An 18504-nucleotide genomic window follows, 5' to 3' on the forward strand; every position below is an offset into this window, starting at 1 on the left:
CCCCAAAGTTCAGAAACAGTGCAGCCTCCATCACACAACTTCATGGGACACCATGCACAAAGATCATATTGTGAATAGTTGTGCAACAGAGCAGCCTCCTGGAGGACTAAGTCCTCTTGGGTTTTTCAGGTCTACACCTTCAACATCTTGTACATTATAGATACTAAATAACGTTTTCTGTACAAAAAGGTTTGAGATTTGAGGGAATAGAGGCGAGAGGAAATACATTTCCTTGTGTGATGTAAATAATCAACTAGCATTCTGGGTTGTTTTTTTTTTTTGTGAGTCTAGGTTTTCAGCTTTTTCCTAAAGCTGGGCCTGATTATTGCTATGAATAGCAGCAGTGATAGTATTAATGAGGATTGCACGAAGCTGTAGCATTCAGAGCCCTGGCTTCTTTTCAGGAGCGAGTCGGGGGCCTCTGATTCTCTCTGCAATGCAGCCTTCCAGGCCGCTGCTGTTGCTTAAGGCTGTGCTGCAATCCAGAGCGCTTAGAGTGGGAAGTCCAGAGTTCTCCCCGCTTCTGGGAACAGCCCCCCATCCCCCTCCCCACACCAGCTTCCACAGGCAGTGCTCATGACAGTGGGTCAGGCTCACCCAAGGATTTCACAAATGCCTGGCCTCTTCCCAGCACAGCACAGCTGGGAGGGCTCAGCACTGGGGGGAAGTGCTCCTCCCCAGCCCCCAGTGTCCTCAGGCCCAGGGCCCAGAGGCTGGAGCCCGGGAGAGGGAAGGGCTGCACTTGTCCACGCTTGCTTGCCGCAGCGCGGGCGTGAACCCGGGCCTTCCCTCCCTGCTGACTTCCCAGCTCCGGGCTTAGTCAAGGTTCAAGGAGGAAATTCCCTGTCCCAGGAAGAGAGGAGGATCCAGGCTTGTCTTCCCCGAAGGCAGCAGCAAGTGCTCTCAGAGTCACCTGGGGAGGTGTTGATTATTCAGAATTCCAGACTACCCTCTGGGCTTCTGATTCAGAACAGCTGGGGTTGGAGGCCCAGAATCAGGGATTTCATCCACTCCCTGGGGGGCCAGCCGCAGGTGGTTCTGGGCGCTTTCAAGGGCCTGGCGGCGGGGGAGGGGGGTGTGGTTCTGGGCAGTGAAAATGGTTTAGTGGAAAAAGCCCTGGACTCACAGGGCCTCCAGCTCTCTCTAACCAGCCCTATGACCCTGGAAGAGCTGCCCTTGTATTTCAGCCTCCATTTCTCCATCTCTGAAATGGATGTGTTCTGACCCGAGGGTAGGGTGATCAACTCTCCTGGTCTGCTGGACTTTCAGGGCTAAACCAGGACAGTGCTGGGCAAACCAGGACAATCTGTCACCCCACCTGAGGGTGAGATAGGATCGTGGATGTGCAGTGTAATGGAAATGTGACTCGAAGATGCATCTTTGCGGCACAAACAGCAGTCCAGGTTCATTTTATCTACCTGTGTACTAGTTTATTGTCTGTCACTCCCACTAAATCTTGGGAGAGCAGGACGAGTAGGACCTTGTCTCGTTCAACACTCAATCCCTTGGGCCCAGACCAGTCCCTGACACAGAGTGTGTTCAACAGAAATTTGTTGAACGAATGAGCGAGTGAATGAAAGGTGAGGGGGCTGTGGGGCTACAAGGACAGGATCCCTGGATAGAGGATATGTGTGCGTGGGGGTGGGGGCAGCTCTGCCAGCCTGGAGGGGGATCTCGGCTCCCTTGGGACAAGAAAACTTAATCCACTCCTGGCTGGGAAAGAGTCAGCGCTTTCTGAGCAGCCTCTCCTCCGAGGGGTCAGTGACCCCCAGTGACGAAGGACTCCCTCGCTCTCTCCCTCCCCCCAGGAGCCCCGGGCGCGCGGGTCCACCCTCTCCTCCCTCTCCTGCCCCCCACCCCAGGGAGGTGCGCCTGGCAGCCTCCCCGCCGAATTTCCTGGCACTAGGCTGAGAATAAACAGCACTCTGCGCCTGTAATCCCGTTGCCATGGCGACCGCGCTCCGCGGGCGGAGGGGCGTGGCGGGGGCGTGGCGGGCGGTCCAGGGGCGTGGCCTGCCTTTCCTGCGCACGCCCGGCTGGGCGGCTGCCGCGGCGGCGGCGCGGGCCCAGGAGGTGCCACCCGTCCGGCTCGGCGCGGACATTCTTCGCATAGCTCCGCCAGGGCTCCCGCGGTGTCCGGGAAGTGACTCTTCCTGGCAGAGGGCGGCCTCGGAGCGACGCGCCCGCCCGCCCGGCAGCCACCCGAACGGGAGGGGGCGGGACGCGGCGCGGGAAGGTGCGCCCCGGGCCAGGCTCTTCCCACCCTCGGCCTCGGTCTTCCCGGTTCGCCCCTGTGCACGTTGTCCCCCACCCCGCAGACTTCTGTCTCTGCTTCGACTGCCTCTGTGACTGCCCATCTCTTCCCCTTTCTCTCTGCTTGGGACCCCGTGGCGCCCCATCCCGAACACCCTTACTCATTCCTTAGACTAGGACACGACGTGCGGCCCTATTTTCCATCTCCAGCTCCCCTGTCTGTGGCCTCCTTCCCTCCCTCCCCCCAGAGCAGGCCTTAGATTTCCCATTCCTGGCTCTAACTCATCAAGAGGCCTGCCCAAAAACACCACCAGAGAGAGGATAGGGCCTCCTGGGGGTGGATTCTTACAGCCAGAAGCAGCGTAATAGGACACAGGGCTTGGGGAGTGGCGATCTCCCCCATTTCTGTTGGCCAGGGCCCCCCAGCTGTGCTCTGCTTAACCCCACTGTGGCATGGTTGTCTGCTCAAGCCACAGGGAATTGTCCCCACACCCTGCAAGACGCTTATTAGCAAATCCTGGCTCCAGGTGCACCCCTCCTCTGGCGGCCCAGACAGAGGGGCCCCCACTCGGTCCTTTGGAGGAGGGGTGTCTGCCCCTGAAAGGATTGAGAAGTACAGAAAGACTTCCGCAACGAGGATGTGAAATGAGGAGGGAAAACAGGAAGGAGCACTGGCGAGCTGAGCAGTCCAAAGGAGGGATTCTTGGTGTTGCCGGTAGCTTGCTGTGTGAACTTGAGCAAGTTGCTCTCCTTCTCTGGGACTCCGTTTCCTTGTCTGCAAAACCAGAGGGTTAGTCCAGTCTGTGGTCTGAAAGTGGAGCAACAGGGAAAGGTGTGGGAAGAAGGCAGGGGTAGGCATTAAAGGATTCAGGGGTCTTCCTGACTCCAGGGGGCAGGGAGCCACTTCCTCCTGGGCCAGAGAAGGCCAAGCCCTTTTGTTAGTGCCCTGTGAACGCTGGACACTCTGGCCAAACAGCTGCCTGCTGTGCCGAGGACAGGGACTTGGTGCTCTCCAAGTTCCAAGGTTCCATCCAGCTGTGGTTCCAGCAGACGTGGAGCTCTCTGCTGTGGAAGGTAGAGGGTGACAGACTGGCAGGTCCCATGGCAAGAAGAACCTGCTGGAAGTTTCCCAGCCTTTCATCCTCCTGGGAGGCATTGGGGATCCAGGCCCCGCTGGGTCCTTCCTCTGACCTCGCACTCTGGGAAGGTGACCTTACCTGGGTCTGCGCTCCCAGTTCCAGAGGTGAGGGTCCCTGTGCTGTGGTTTTTATGTGCTCTGTCCACTCAGTGTTCTCACGCTTGACCTGGCCCTTTCTCGTCACTTTGGGTTATTTTCCCCAAAAGTCCGGGAAATGGGAAAGAAAAACGATTTTGTTTATTTACTCTCTCGGTTGCCTTTTGGACACTGATTTCTGGAGCGGCTTATCAGGGGCCGGGAAGAGGGCTCTGGCATCTGAGGCTCAGAGGAGCGGCTGGACCCTGACTTGGGGATAGCACTTATCTCTCCGGCTGTCAGGTCTGGGGGGGTTGGGGGAGGAGAAAGGATGGAAGGAAAATGTCACAGAGAAGGTATTTTCTGTTTTTTAGCAGAACCCTATTGGTGAAACCCCAGAGTGGTATGTGTGGCGGGGTTCTAACCTCTTGGCCTTGCAGGGGGGACACCCACAGGGGCAACGCCTATGCTTGATGCTTAGAGAGGCAGAGAGTTCATGGGCTTTGAAAATCAGATGCTCCTGGGTTCTAATCCTGTTGTGTCTTTCCCACATTCCCAAGTGGCGTGTCCTTGGGCAGGTTGCTTAACCTCCATGAACCTGAGTGGCTGCCCCCACTCAACTGACACTTATTTACTGCACACCATCCTAGGCATCAGAAGTGACCAGTCCCTGTCCCTGCTCCCATGGAGCACACAGTTGTGTCTGAAACTATGGAGGTGATAACACCTGCCTTGTGGGGTTGGCTGGGAAGGTTAACCCAGGTAGCCAGCCTCTCAGTGCCCAGGGGATGGGAGTGACTAAAAATAGACAAATAGATGGGGGCTCTTATTGGGAAGCACGTGGCCCGGTCCGCTGCTCAGGCTGGGGCTCCTAGTAATTGGGAGGGAAGCTGGAGGTGTGGGGAGGCAGTGCCCCTGGGGAGGGCCCCAACCAGCGTGCAGGGTTTGATTCGGGACTACCCCTCCCCCCACCTCCCATGAACCTGGCTGTGCTGAGGTCATGGGTCACCCCCAGGACCCTGTAGTCTGGGCTTTCTCGGAACACCTCCCTGCCAAGGAGCCCAGCGCCTCTTAATAGCTTGGAGCCTCTAAAAGCTTTGACCACAGCTCAGCTTACTCCCTGCAAGCCCTTTGAAGCGCTTCCTTCGAACTTGCTTTGCATATTCTGGTCAGATCTGAATCAGACTAGCAGGAATTACCCCTCTCGGTACAGTCTTAGGTGGCTGCCTTAGCTTGTCAGTGACGTGAAGCCGAGTTTGATTCCACCGTGAGGAGCGCCAGGGCAGTAAGGGGGCAGAGCCGCCACCCTCTGTGGCTCCCTTCCTCCTCCCCTCGGATGCAGAGTGTGGGTGTGGGTGAAAGAGAAAGCAAGGCACAGAAGGGGGGGTGGGGAAAAAGGCTCAAGTCATGTTTTTCATTAAAAAATAGTGCTCTTTATTATAAATTACTGAAATGTTTCTTTTTTGAATATAAATATAAATATGTGCAAAGTTTGACTTGAACTGGTATTTTGTTGAGTTCTTCAAGCATCTCCTAACAGCCTCGAAGGCCTGGGTGGGGGGAGGGGAGAGGACTGGAGGTGGGATCTTTATAAAAGACAGAGTAATTGAGGCAGATTGTAAACATTATTAAAAAACAAACAAAAAAACCCACAAAATAACAGAAAAAAAACACCCCACCACACAGCTGCCCCATCCAGCCCAATACCTGACACAGAAAACTTTGTGTTTGTTTAGTTTTCCCCAAAAAAGAACAGTTCCAGGTAATTCTGTCGCTGCTACATTCCTGTAAGTTTTCACTGATCAGTGCTATCAGAGCGGGAGCAGCTGGGGTGGCAGGGGCCCTGGCCTCTCGATGACTTCCTGCCTGTGCCCCCCACCCCAGGTGAGGAGGGAGGGCTGTGCAAGGCCTGGGGGGCTGTGGGACCTGGTGGTTCTGCTCTGGCCAGAGCCCAGGCACCATGAGGCCCCTGTGACTGGCCAATACCAACTAGGCTAGCATTCTACCAGCACTCAGCTGGGAGGCGTGGATCTCTGCCCCCCATCCATCTCCACCCCCTGCCCACTGCCATGGTTGAGTGGCCCGTTGCATGCCCTCCGAGAATCCCTTGGCCTCTGTCTGGACTGGCTGAGTGTGTGGCTTCTGTGTGCCAGTCCCTATCCATGGGACAGGGAACATTTAAGGCGAAATCTCCTAGCCAGACATAGTCAAGAGGCACAAAGTAGAATCCCCCATCTTCTCTGTCTGGGGTCGACGATGGCTATCTCCTCCAACCTCTCCCTACCCTGCAGGTGCTGGAAGGTATAGAATGGGTGGGGAAAGAACAATTGACCAGCTCGTCCATACCCCTCCAAATGCCACTTCCCCCTTAAAACGGGGGAAGGGCCCTGGGCTCTCAGGCACTAGATGAACTCTAGGACCTGTGTTTCCAGTGGCTGTCTCAAGGGGGAGTAGGAGGGGGAGCAGAATGGTCCCCTTCAGGTCACCCCTTGCCCTTCTCCCCAGAGCCAGGGGAGGAGCACGCAGCCACCCTCCTCACCTGGGCTGGGCGGTGGGAGTGGCCATTTCCTTGGCCAGCCTGCAGCCCTGACGCCCCTAAGGCGCCCTCACTCGTCACCTTTTCCCAGGCCCGACACCTGCTCAGGTTTAAAGCTTCGTTTTAAACCAAATCAAAAGAGCAAACAAGTTCCGCTGGAAAAGTTTGAAGATTCCCCGGCAGTTCTCATAGTTCAACCCTCCGCAGTGTCCCCTGTTTGGAAGTGCAGGGGGGGGAGGAAGCGAAGAGAGGAGAATCCACTGCTGTCCTTGCTGCTGTCCCACCAGGCCAGCTGGCTCCTCCCTCCGGAGAAGCTGGAGGGGGGAGGGGCGTTCAGGTGGCACTCTCCCTTCCCTCAAACACATTCCAGGTCCCGCTTGCCCCATTCTGCAGGGGGAAGGGTGGGAGGGAGGGGCCTGTCCACCCGCTGGTTCACCCAGAGCTGCAGGACCCTCACGGCTGGGTGCTTGTGCTTGTGCCATGTGCCACGGAGGAGGGGACCCAGGCCCCTCGCCTGACCCCTGCCCTTTGCTCTCTTTAAAGCGGGGCATCGTACTGGTCCAGGAACTCCCGAATGGGTCCAGGCAGCTGGGTGACTTTCTCATAGGAGTCCAGGTGGCCGTTGACCGTCTTCCGACAGAGATGTTGGAGAGTGGCCACGTTGGAGGAGAGGGGCCGGCTCAACACCAGAGGGATCTTCTCGCCCCCCGAGTAGATGTAATAGGCTCTCCTGGGGGGGTTCCCCGGGAGCGGCTGGGCTGGCGGCTGCTCTGGTACCTCGGAGGAGGGCGAGGAGGAGGGTTCAGTCGGCGGAGAGGGGAAGGAGGGGGCGCCCGGGGGCGGCATGTAGTGATGCACCAGCTTGAGCACGCAGTCGAAGCGTGGCACCGGCTGCGTGCTCCGGGGATCGCTCTGCAGCGAGAAGCTGCCCCCTTCGCACTGGATGCGCAGGTTCTTGGTCCCCGACTGGGTCTTGACGCTGAGCGTGAAGAAGTGGCGCTGGTCAGAGCTGTCGCGGATGAGGAAGGTGCCGGCGGGCTCGGCGCTGAGCAGCAAGTTCGCCTCGCCGCCCGTCACGGCGCTCCAGTAGAAGCCGCTCTCCTGCAGCTTGCGCACTGCGTTCACCACCAGCTGGTACTCGCTCTTGGAGCTGAAGGTCTTGAGGCGCAGGCTGGTGTCCAGGGGGCGGCTCATCCCGGCGGCGGGAAACTTGCTGTGGGTGACCATGGCGCACGGAGCCAGCGTGGATCTGCGCGGCGGCGGCTGCAGCTGCTCGGCGGCCTCCGCACAGCGGCCGCTACCGCATCCCGGGGGGCTGCGGGGAAGAAGGCGCACGCCGCGTGAGTGCCCGGAACTCTTCAGCGTGCCCGGCCCGCCCCGGCTCCCCTGCCTCCGCCGAGCGGCCAGGACACCCCACTGCCCCGAAAGCCCTCGCCTGGGCCCTCATTCCGACCCGGGACCCCGCAGAGTCCGCCCAGCCCCCGCCCCGCCGGCGGGGTGGCCCCAGGCAGCCCCTTCCCCCGCGCGCACTGGGAGGGCGCCGAGTGGGAAACTCAGGCGCGGAAGTTGGATCTCCAGGAGCGTGGCCGGGGCGGGGAGCGGGAGAAGGGCCCCCGGGACGCTCTGGGCGCCGCTCAGTCCGGTGGCCCCGGGCGGCGGGGACGGAAAGAGAAATCCGAGGCATGGGGGGTAGGGAGGGGACATGAGAAGCCCAAGGGCCCCAGCCTGGGTATTCCGGGAACCTGGGATCTCCGGCTTCCATCCGCTCTGCCCCCTACCTCGTTCCCTCTCTGCCGGGAATGACCCGGGAAGGGGAGGGGAAACGGGGAAAAGCTCCCGGGACTAGCGAGGGCCCCCTCCCTCCACGGCGTGCCCCTCTTTCCTACCTGGTCCCAAACTGAAGTCTTCGGCCCTGTGGCTGCGCCTCCTAAGGTCCCCAAGGCGAGACGGCGGCGCGGCGGCCAGCGGTGGCCCCCGCTGAGCCCAGATGTTGGCGGCCGTGAAGTCCACAAAGGGGCCCTCGCGCGCGCGTCCCTCGGGCTTCGCCGGGGCACCCGCCCTGCCCCCTGCGCGCCCCCGGGCCGGCCGGGCGGGGGCGAGGCGAGGGGCTGCGGCGGGAGCTGGGCCCGGCGGGCGGCGTCCGGGGCCGGAGTCGCGGCGGTGGCGACGGCGGCGGCGCGGGGAGTCCGAGTCGGAGCCGCCGCGGAGGCCGCGCTCGCGGGTATATACGAGGCCGCCGCGCCCCGCCCCCCGATTCCTGGAACTGCGCGGCCGGCCTTCTTGTAATGTTTAGTCACTACTCGCAGCAATGAAAGGCTGCGCGCGGAGGGCGAGGGAGGGGCCGCGGGCGGCCGAGGGCGGGCCGCGGGCAGGGCCAGGGACCCGCAGAGACGCGCGCGGAGACAAAGCGCGACGCGAGGCCGCCCGGGCGGCCGGCGGGCGCGGCGCCAGCCCCGGCGGCGCGTTCCTGGCAGCGGCCCCTCCCCCGCGCGCGCTCCGCCCCCAACTTCTCATTCACACTTTCCCCCCTCCCTTCTAAGAAGGCCAGTTTCTGGCAGAGGCGGGGGCGCCGCTCCCGGAGCGCCGGCAGTTCCAGGAGGCAGAGCGGGAGAAGCTCCCGGCTCCCCATCCCTTTTTCTCGGACTTCGCGGGGACACCCCCTCGCCGCTCCCCCCACCCCGGGTCCGCCCGTGGTCCAGACCGCGGCCCCAGGAGGCCCGGGCCTGCCGCAAGGGAACTGGGGACACCCCAAAACCGGGCCACGAAACTGGGGCCGAACCTGGGAGCTGGAGGGGGGCGCGACAGTCACCTGTGGGCATATCTCCGAAGCGAGGCCGGGAGTCCCAGGAATAGAGGGGACGCATCCTGCATGGCAGCTGTCCGGCCTCAGCCCATCGGCCCGCTGCCAGGTTCTTTGCCTTCGCTGACACGAGTGCCGCCTCCCACCACCAAAAAAGCGAAAACAACCAGCCACCGCTCTCATACATCTGAGTCTCCAAACCTCCGTGGGCCAGGTGCTCTTACGCAGCGGGACCAGCCCGAGGGCGACCCAGGGCCGCATCCCGCGCCCCGCGTCCGCTAGAGGGCGCCCTGGGGTCTAGCAGATGGAGTGTAGTTGAGTGCTGCTCCCCTCAAGCCCTGGAATGGGAACCAGCCCGAGGGGGCGAGGGGGCGGTGGGGATGCTGGCTCAGGAGCTGGGTCGGGGGACGTACTCAAGGGACCAAAGAAGAGAATTCACATCACCGTCTGAAATTAGACCTGGGAATAAAAGTACAGCACGGGAGGATTTCCAGAAAGCAGTTCTCAGGAGTTTAGCTCACTTCCAGATGGCCCACCACCACCTAGAATGTGGCCCCTCTTACCTCTGAGTGTTGGGGGTCTGATCTCTTTCGGGGCATAGGAAGAGGAGGTGACTGAGGTGAGTGGTGGATTTGCTCTTGGTCAAGTTGTCACGGCTGTGGGTGGTTTGGGCTAACCAGGGCCAGCTTTATGAAAGATGGAAAGTTTTGCAATCTGTCCCCAAACAGGCAGTGGGGTGCTGGAGACACCTGGGAACCGGCTTAAGTGGCACTGAGATGGTTACCTCTCAGGACGAAGGGGCTGTGGGCTTTGGGCCCTACCTTCTTCCCAGATGCCACATGACTGAAGATAACAAGTGGGAAAGGAAGGGTGAGATGCAGACAACAGGCAGCTTGGGAGTCTAGAACTTGGAGACCCAGCTCCTCTGCTTCTCGGGGAGCCAACAGGCACCTCACTGCCTTTGCCACTGTGTCTTCAATCTGTGCCATCACTTCTCTCCCCTGCAGATGTCAGGGGTACTAAGTGAGATTTGGGCAGGACATCCAGCCGCTCTGGGATTTAGTTTTGCCATCTGTAAAATAGGAATAACCTTTTCCTGTCAGAAATCTGAGATTAAAAAAAATAAGAAAAGATTTTGCATGTCAAAGTGTGCTAGAAATGGAAGCAATTCAGTCCAATTCTCCCTTTGGATTCTATTAGGATAGCAGTAGTAAGGAGGAAATTTGTCACTTCTTGTTACTTCTGCAGAGGGGGAAATTGATTTATTCAACACATTTCACAAATATTGGACTCTATATACCAGGCATTGTGCTGGGGATTGAAATATAATGATGAATAAGACCCGGTCTTTGCCCTCAAGGTGCTTGCGGCTAATGAAATGGATTCTCCTTCTCTCTATAATCAGGAGTTCATTCTTTTTCTCATCCATTGATTATTAGGAGGCTGCGCCATGACCATACACTTCTGTGCTGAGCCCCATGGAGGACAGGGAAGACTCACAAGGAATAGCCCTCAAGTTAATGGATGAGAAAGTGCTTTGTAAATTGTAATGCTCTGACACAAGTCAGGTTCATTCATCCATTCCACAAACCCTCATTGAGTGCCTGCTTTTGCCAGGCACGGGGCGAAGTGCTGGAAAGACAGAAGTGCCGGGGGAATCCTGCAGGGAGACTGGTGAGGCAAGAGACATGGGACCCCCAAATGATGAGTGCCAGGAGAAAGGGGTGGTTGTCATTACCATCCTCGGAGGCTGTGATAGTTCATTTTTGGGAGGTGGTGGAGTTTGAAACAGGGGGAGAGATAAGGAGGAAGAAATAGCCCTGGCGCTCCAAGAATCCCAATCTGATTGGAGAGACTCATACCTCTGAAACAGGTAAGTCCCGATGTCAACAGCATGGTACCCAAGTGAGCCTGGGCTCTGCAGAAGACCAGCGGCAAAGTCTGCGTGGCTAGCGGTGAGCTTAGAGTGGGCCCAAGAGTACAGGGATGACTTCAAGAACAGAGAGGAGGGGCAGGGTCAGCAGGCATGCCCAGGGCCCCAAAAGGGGCTGCCCCTGCCGGAAAAGGTCAGTCAGGGCATTCAGTGGGAAAGTGGGCTGGGCTCCCTGCATACTGACTCAGGGGACTGAACTGCTGTCCGGGCTCCACCACCCAGGAGCTGTATGACTTTGAGCAGCTCACTTACCCAGCTGTGCCTCAGTTTCCTTCTTTGTGAAATGGGCTGACAATAGTAGCTACCTCATCCGGTTGTTGTGAGGACTAAAGGAGCTAATGCATGCAAATGCTTAGAATGGTGCCTTGCACTTATCAAATGCTCAATGCATGTTAGCTATAGTTATTTTGAAAGCACTGAGGAGTCTTTGGGGAGGGAGAGGAGGGATAGCTGAGCTGCTGCAGCCTGGGCTACTAGGGAATGGATGTGGCCATGAATGGCTTTGTGTTTTGGAGAGCTATATATCTCCTATATAAGACACATTCCAAAAAGCTGCTTGTCTTCAAACAGTTCAGCCAGCCATCCAGTTTCCCTTTGGCTTTCTACTATCTCCAGGGGTTATCTGTTGCCTTTGGGATGATCCAAACCTCTCAGAGAGTGTGTGTCTAAGGCTCTCTGCTCCATCCCGACTTCATCAGCTGCCACTGGCCTACTGACATCTCATGCTCCAGCTACGGTGGAGCTCCAGGCTGTCTCCAGAACGTTCCCTGGGCCTGGGTCTGTGCATGTTCTCTTCCCTCGGTAGAACTACCTTCTACACCTTGGCCGTTTTCTACTTTTCCTTTAAGGTTTGGCAGAGATGCAGTCTAAACTTCCCGGGTACCTCTTTCCACATTGACCAACATGCTCTGGCTACTTGTCCAGTGAGAACCTTGAGGAAACCAACTATATTTGATTTTTTCTTTATAAGCCTAGAACCTGGCACATACAAAGTACTCAATGAAACTTTAAGGGATTGTGTTGACTTCTTTTTTTTTTTTTTTTTGTGAGGAAGATCAGCCCTGAGCTAACACCCATGCTAATCCTCCTCTTTTTTTTTGCTGAGGAAGACCGGCTCTGAGCTAACATCCATTGCCAATCCTCCTCCTATTTTTTTCCCCCAAAGCCCCAGTAGATAGCTGTATGTCATAGCTGCACATCCTTCTAGTTGCTGTATGTGGGACGCGGCCTCAGCACGGCCGGAGAAGCGGTGCGTCGGTGCACGCCCGGGATCCGAACCCGGGCCGCCAGCAGCGGAGTGTGCGCACTTAACCGCTAAGCCACGGGGCCGGCCCTGACTTCTGTTTTCCATCATGTTTAGATACCACCCACTACTTTCTTCTGGAGCAGCTTTTGATTTCCTCCTGCAGGGCTCAGGAGTGGCTGTAAGGATGGGACAGAGGGTGTGGAAGCCCCGTGGGTGGTCTGGTGGAGATTATTAGGCCTGCTAATCTGAAGGCAAAAGGGAGTGAGGACTCAAATTTTGCTGGAAAAGTCGGGGAGGAGACATGAGGCCAATACAGGGCACATTCCCAGGGACCCACCTCCAGGCAAGAGAGACACCCAAACCAGGGCTGACCTGAGGCAGTGCTGTCTCTCACCTTCCCTGTCTGCTGAGGTCTCAAGGAGAGAGTTCTGGCCCCTCTGTCCCTCTCCACTGTCTTCCTGGCTAAGGGATTTAGGAGACCGCCTTTTCCTAATCTCTCCCTTTGCAGAATTTCTATGAAGTCAGAATCCCATTTCCAGGCAAAGATGCTTGGTCATAAAGATAATAGAGATATTCATTCATGATGGAGGGGAAGTACACAGTGGTTTCAGCTGCCTATGGGGCTCCACTTACTCATGGTGTGTGACAGATGATGAGCTCTTCCCCAAACTTCACAGATGGGAACCCTGGTGCCTGTAGGGTGGTCGCGGGAAGCTATGGCGGGGCTGGGTGAGCATAAGGTCCCATATTTGCATGGATGATCTCCTGTCCCCTGGCCAGCTGGGGGGTGGGGGGGTGGGGGGCGGGCGCTAAGGTTGCCATTGTTCGGTGGCTGTGTTTGCAGCCAGATGGGTTAGGAGACTGGCCTCAGACCACAGAGTTGCTCAACCCAAGTCCAAGCCCTCCTTCCTTCTTCAAGACTGGTGGGCTTTCTACGGCACGGGGAGGCAGCCTGGGTCTGACTGCCCAGTGGCCTGATATTACTTATTCCACATTGATTGTGCTTCTACCATGTGCCAGCTAATAGGCCAGGCCTGGGGACACAGTGTGGGAAAAGAATCTGGTTCCTTCCCTCTGGAGCTTCTAGTCCAGGGCTGGTGGTTAAAGAAGAGGGGCAGGAGGCAGTGAGGCCTCTCCCCTCCTGCCCCCCTTTCTCTTGGCCAATTTGGAGAATATGTTGGGGGCTTGTGTCTCACCGGACCTCTTGAAGCCCTGCCCTCTGCTGCCCCAGTGTGGCTCTCCCAGGGCTGGACTTTCTCAGGAGCCCAGCTCCGTGAATCTCAGCCCCTCTTAGCTGAAGCCCCTGCCCACCAGGACTGACGGCGGGGGGGGGGGGGGGGGGCGGCAATGCTGGTGGAGGGCTATGGGGGAGATGACCTTTCCAGTGCAGGGGGCAAAGTTCGGGGGTCGGGTCGAATACCAAGTTGACCCTGATCTCTCTCTTTCCTGCTTTAGACAATTCTGAGGGGCGGGCCAGGGAGGCCAGGACAATGGCCTGTGGCCTGGAAGCTGCATTCCAGTTTGTAGGCCTTTGTTCCTGCCGGGAGGGGCCCCGGAGCTAATGAAAAGGTTTGTGGCTCAGATGTCTGTGAGCAGTGGAGGAGTTCTTTCAAGCTTGACATTCCAGGCCCAGCCAGCCTCTGACATTTCCCAGAAAAAGTATGGAGGGAGGGGAAAGAAAACACTTTACCAACCCACCTACCCACTCATCCACCCACCCTGCCTTCTCAGATTCCTCATTCCCTCTGGGGGTGGGGCTGGGCCTGAGCTCGAGACCCCTGTGCTGGGGCGCCCATTTCTCCACCCACAGAGGGGGTCTGGGAGGTGGTGGTGGGGGTGACTCTAAGAGGGCGCAGAGAATATGAAGTGTGTGGGATACATCTGGGAGGAGAGCAGTTTCCTCCCACCGGCTCTAAGAGGAATCCACATCTGTTCCAAGTTGTGAGTTGGAGGGTAGAGAGTGAGGGGAGTTAGCTTCCAGCCAATTATCTCCCCTGACCCCAAACCAACAAATACTGCTCTGTCCAGGGCGGGGATGGGAATAGTCCCTATTCACCCTGAAGCAGCCGCTGTGCCCGCGCCTGCGCCCGGGAACAGACACCAGGGTAGCGGGCAGTTCTGGGAAGCGAGGCTGTGGTGAACCATCTGGGCTGCAATGCAAATGAGGCCTGGCCCGATGCCTGGAGCTAAAGTGGCAGTGCCCAGGAGGAGAGCCCAGCCAGGGGGGCGAGCGGTGAGGCTGGCTCCCAGGAGACGTGCCCTGGGCTCCAGACGCCCTTGGAGAGCCGAGGGCTGGTGGGGGACCGGGGGGATGCAGTTGTTTGGCTTTCCTGACAATAAACCAGACGGCTGGTTGTGGGAGCAAGGCAGCCGGGAGCCCCTGACCAGTGGGGCTCTTGCGTCAGGTGCTGTTCCCCACTGAGCTGTGTGTGCATGTCACATCTAAACCGACCGTCCACGGCCTGCACGCAGCTTCCTGCAGTGGTGGGGTCTCCACGAGGACCTCCTCAGTCCCCCATCCAGGTGTGTGACACACTGGGAAGGTCCCTGGCTCCTCTGCTTTGTGAAGCACCCATTGGCACGCACTTTGTCATACACTGATTCTTGGGCAAGTTCAAAGGGAAAATGGCGTACCCTCTCCCTGCCTCCCTGGGTCCTGAACCAGCTGCAATGGTGGAGAAGTGGGTCGGAAGGAGTGGGAGGCGGGACTCTCCATCAGGGACAGAGGTGAGATTCTGAGGTGTGCCAGTGGGGTGGCTGTCCGATGCCATTCCTTCCCTCTCCTCCCCTGCACATGCTGCACTCACCCAGCCTCACATGGATGTGGGTCCGAGTTTCCTAACCCGGGATACACGAGCTGCCCCCATCCTGGGATTTCATAAGCCCCTAGAATTTTAAACAAAATGCTGGTTGCAGTCCAGATTTCTGAGGTAGGTGGACCCACCCCAAGTCACTTCTTGCTCCTGCAAGACTTATTTTGCAAAACCATTCATTCATTCATTCATACATTTAAGAGATAATTATTGAGCATCTACTGTGTGTCAGAGACTGAGCTGGGTGCTTAGAATTTACCAGTCTGGGCCCTCATGGAGCTTAGATTCTTTCCAGAAGGACAAGATTCTCCCACAATTAATGTCGTGCTTAGTTAATTTTGACTGCACTAAGTACTGTAAAGGAGAAATCCCCGGGTGCTGTGTGAGCATATTATGGGGAGACCTAATCTATTGGGGGGACATCCGAGGGGATTCCCTGAGGAAGTGACATGCACAGTCTAATGGGAAGCTGAGGTCTGGAGAGGTCACCTGACCACCCCAAGTCCCCAGCCTGTAGGTGCTAGGAGCAAGCCCAGCCAGGCTGGGCACACACCAGCACCAGGGTGCCTGGGTTCTGCCCCCAAACATCTTTCCCACCACTCACTTCTGCCTTGCTCTGCCTCCCACCCACTAAGGGCCTTAGCTCCCTGCTTCCATGCTCCATCTCAGGCAGCTACGAGCTAAGATGAGAATATTCTACCCAGGGAGGGCGGGGAGTGAGGCAGGCACATTCTCTGACTTCTGGAACTTTGTAAACTTAAAATGTGTTTTAGGAATGGGTAATACAGTCCCGCGTTTCAGTGTTCAAATGGTACAAACAGGTGAATTGTGTCTTCTGCTATTACCCTGTCCTCCTGTGGCACCTGGGACACTTTTTTATAGGCCAGAAGTTGCGTGCGAAGTGGTCAGCTGCAGGCTGCATACAGCCCATAGATGCATTGGTTGACCTGTATTTAAAAAATTAAAAAAAAATTGAGACAACATTTAAAGATCTGGAAATTTCTCATCCACGTCTGAATTGGGGGCTTTCTTTGGAAAAATCAGCCATCTGACAGCAGCAGGCCTGCATTTTGGCACGTCTCCGCTGGCCCTTTAGATGGGACATGGGCTCTCCAGCTCAGCATGGCCCATCCCCGAAGAGAACTGCCTTCTCCTCCCCGCCAAGAGCTGCAGGCATCGAGGCAGCAACTCTACCTGGCCTCTGGCCTCCCACCTCCCCCTCGCAAGGCTAAAGGGCAAGAGGGCAATTGACTTTGGGGGATTTATTTTGAGTCTCTTTCCTGAATTCCAGGAGACTGGAAATAAATCAGGCCTGGGCTCTTCTCCACCCTGCCTGGGCCTGGTCTGATTCGGCCTCCTCTCAAGCAAGACTTGCTCTGCATGAGATTAGGATGCCAGCCCCAGGGCACCTCAGCCTCTCACTTCAATTCACCTTGGGGGCTGAGCAGGGAGAAGCAGGGGAAGGGGGCGGCAGGATGGGGTTCTGCCGGAGAGCCCCCAGCCCTCGGCTTGGCCACGCAAGCAGGGCCCGGGGAGCCCGGGATTCCCTAGGACATAACTGGCCACGGGCCGCCGTGTTTCCGTGTTTCCCCACGCTCTGGGCCACTGGATCAGGAGGAGGCGTGCAGCTCCTCGCTGGGGTGGCGCTGGCTGCCTGCCATGCCACAGGAGGCTGCGATTCCCCTGAAACTGAGAGCTGCATTTATCTCTCACTAGCGACGGAGAAACAAACCAGGACACTGCCCAGGAGGCATTTCCAGAAATTTAGGCTCTGGCGTCTTGTTGACGAAACGCCAGATTATCCTGGGCCTCTCTGTGGCAAAGGAACCATTGAGTAATAGGTGTTTTGTTTTACAGATGATGAGATTTTCGACATTGAAAAGTTTAAATGATAAACGCAGGATCATTGACTGGCTCCCCACCCCTACTGGTGAGGTTGCTGATTTGAGCTTCAGTGCTTGTCGAATTTGTTCTTCACAACCCTCATCTCCTCTGGGCTGCCCCACAGCTCTAGCCGGCTCAGGCCCCTGGTTGCAGAAGACTTCATCCCTCCCAGTTTCAGGGCCATACAGGCCGAGTAGGGCCCGTGCCAGGTACACAGTTTCCTAAAGCAGAAGTGGGCAAACTATGCTGCATGGGCTGGTGGACTCTTTTTGTAAATACAGTTTTATTGGAAATACAGCTGTGCTCATTCCTATTGCTTGTGGCTGTTTTTGCACGAGTTGAGTAATTGCCAAGACCATCTGGCCCACAGTGTAAAGTAGTTACTATTGGGCCCTTTAAGTAAAATGTTTGCCAACCCCTGCTCTGAGGGAACAGAAGCCTGCCTTAGCCAGGGAGGGCTGGGGTCAGGTCTTAATGTTGGGGGAAAGAGAATCAAGGACTGGAAAATATCAGAGTAACAGCTCAGCAGGGAGACTATATCTGAGGGAGAATGGAGGCAGGAAGGGGACTGGCGGCCTGAAAGGAGACCTAGGGTTCAGGTGAGCCAGGCGCCAAAGGTTGGCCTGAGCTGCCAGGTTTGCAAACTGGTCTGTGGCAGCAGGTCACTAAACTCCCAGGAGGCCTAGCGACCGTTGCTCCCACCCTCGGTGGAAAAGCACAACCCGGGTGGCTCCCTCTGCAGCTGGGGGGCTGTGGAGTTCAGCACCTTCTGCCATGTGTGCATTTGTTAAACCAGTGTTGACGGAGCCTGCCTCTGGTGCCAGGTCCTATTTAGGGTGCTCAGAGCACGTAAGGCTCTATGGGCTCACATTGTAGCAGGGCAGGGAGACAAAACACACAACAATAAACCAATAAATAAGATTAGATCACAGTAAGTAATAGGAAGAAAACACAATCCTGTTATGGGGCTGGGAAGGCATTTCTAGGGGAAGGACAGAACTTGGAAGGATGAGAGAAGCTGAAGGAATACGTTTGTAAGCAGACAGAACAGCTAACGCAAAGATCCTAAGCCGGCAACGTGCAGGGGTTGAAAAAAGGCCAGGCTGGTGAAGCCAGGGGTGACTAAGTGGAAGAATGGAGGGAGAGGCAGGCAGTGGTCCCAAGGCTGGTTCCATCCCATCCTTAGTACCTAGGCTACCTTCCCTATAAAACAAGATCATGGTCCTCAGAAACAGCTGATCAGCCCCTATGTCAAACTGACATGGGAGAGTTTCTCATTGCTGAGGCAGAAGATGGGCTGGCCAGCCTCTTCCTCCCCCTTGAGTTTGCTAACAGCGCTGTGTTTGGGAGAGACCCTCGCTCACACAGGAGGCTGGGGGAGGAGGGGCCTTCCTCTTAAATTGGCAGGATTTTTGGTTCAGGGAGTGAATCACAGACAGTGGGGCCCGGGCTTTGGCTCAGGATTTCCTGGTGTTTCCTGCCTGGGAGAGCAGCCTCGCTATCAGGGGCAGCAGCCCACCACTCCTTGACGTCAACTCTCCTTCTAATGAATGGGTTTCCTTTTCCGTTTGGGAAGACATGATCTCTGTCATCAGTCCCATCGACCCTGTCATTCTAACCCTGGCATCTCCGGTTTGGGAAGGAGCAGGCAGACTAACGAGAAGGCAGTGGGTGACGGCAGGAGAGTGAGGGGGACTCAGCGGATGGGCTTCCGAGCCGCCAGGGGGTCTTGGAGGATGGAGGCTTTCTCGTCCAGGGTCTTCAAGGTGTGAATTGAGAACCCTCAGCAACAGTAGTAGAGTCTGCTCCAGACTGCCTGCTCTCCT

The 18504-nt window shown here is 57.1% G+C and overlaps 1 protein-coding gene across 1 annotated transcript; it reads right to left on the minus strand.

Annotated features, from left to right (window-relative positions):
• Window positions 1-4876: 4876 nt before the first annotated feature.
• Window positions 4877-8358, minus strand: SOCS3 (suppressor of cytokine signaling 3). The gene is made up of 2 exons (XM_014789323.2): window positions 7889-8358; window positions 4877-7317 (listed from the first exon to the last, which is right to left on the minus strand). The coding sequence occupies exon 2, from the start codon at window positions 7227-7229 to the stop codon at window positions 6540-6542; it is 690 nt and encodes a 229-aa protein (XP_014644809.1). The 5' UTR covers window positions 7230-7317; window positions 7889-8358; the 3' UTR covers window positions 4877-6539.
• Window positions 8359-18504: the final 10146 nt, after the last annotated feature.

Source organism: Ceratotherium simum, chromosome 16 (assembly GCF_057802395.1).
Source record: "Ceratotherium simum simum isolate JZ-2026a chromosome 16, ASM5780239v1, whole genome shotgun sequence".
NCBI classification, from domain to species: Eukaryota; Metazoa; Chordata; class Mammalia; order Perissodactyla; family Rhinocerotidae; genus Ceratotherium; species Ceratotherium simum.

Bases quoted from the DNA above. Each gene is read 5' to 3' on its own strand.
- SOCS3 (XM_014789323.2), bottom strand. From the start codon at position 7,229: ATGGTCACCCACAGCAAGTTTCCCGCCGCCGGGATGAGCCGCCCCCTG.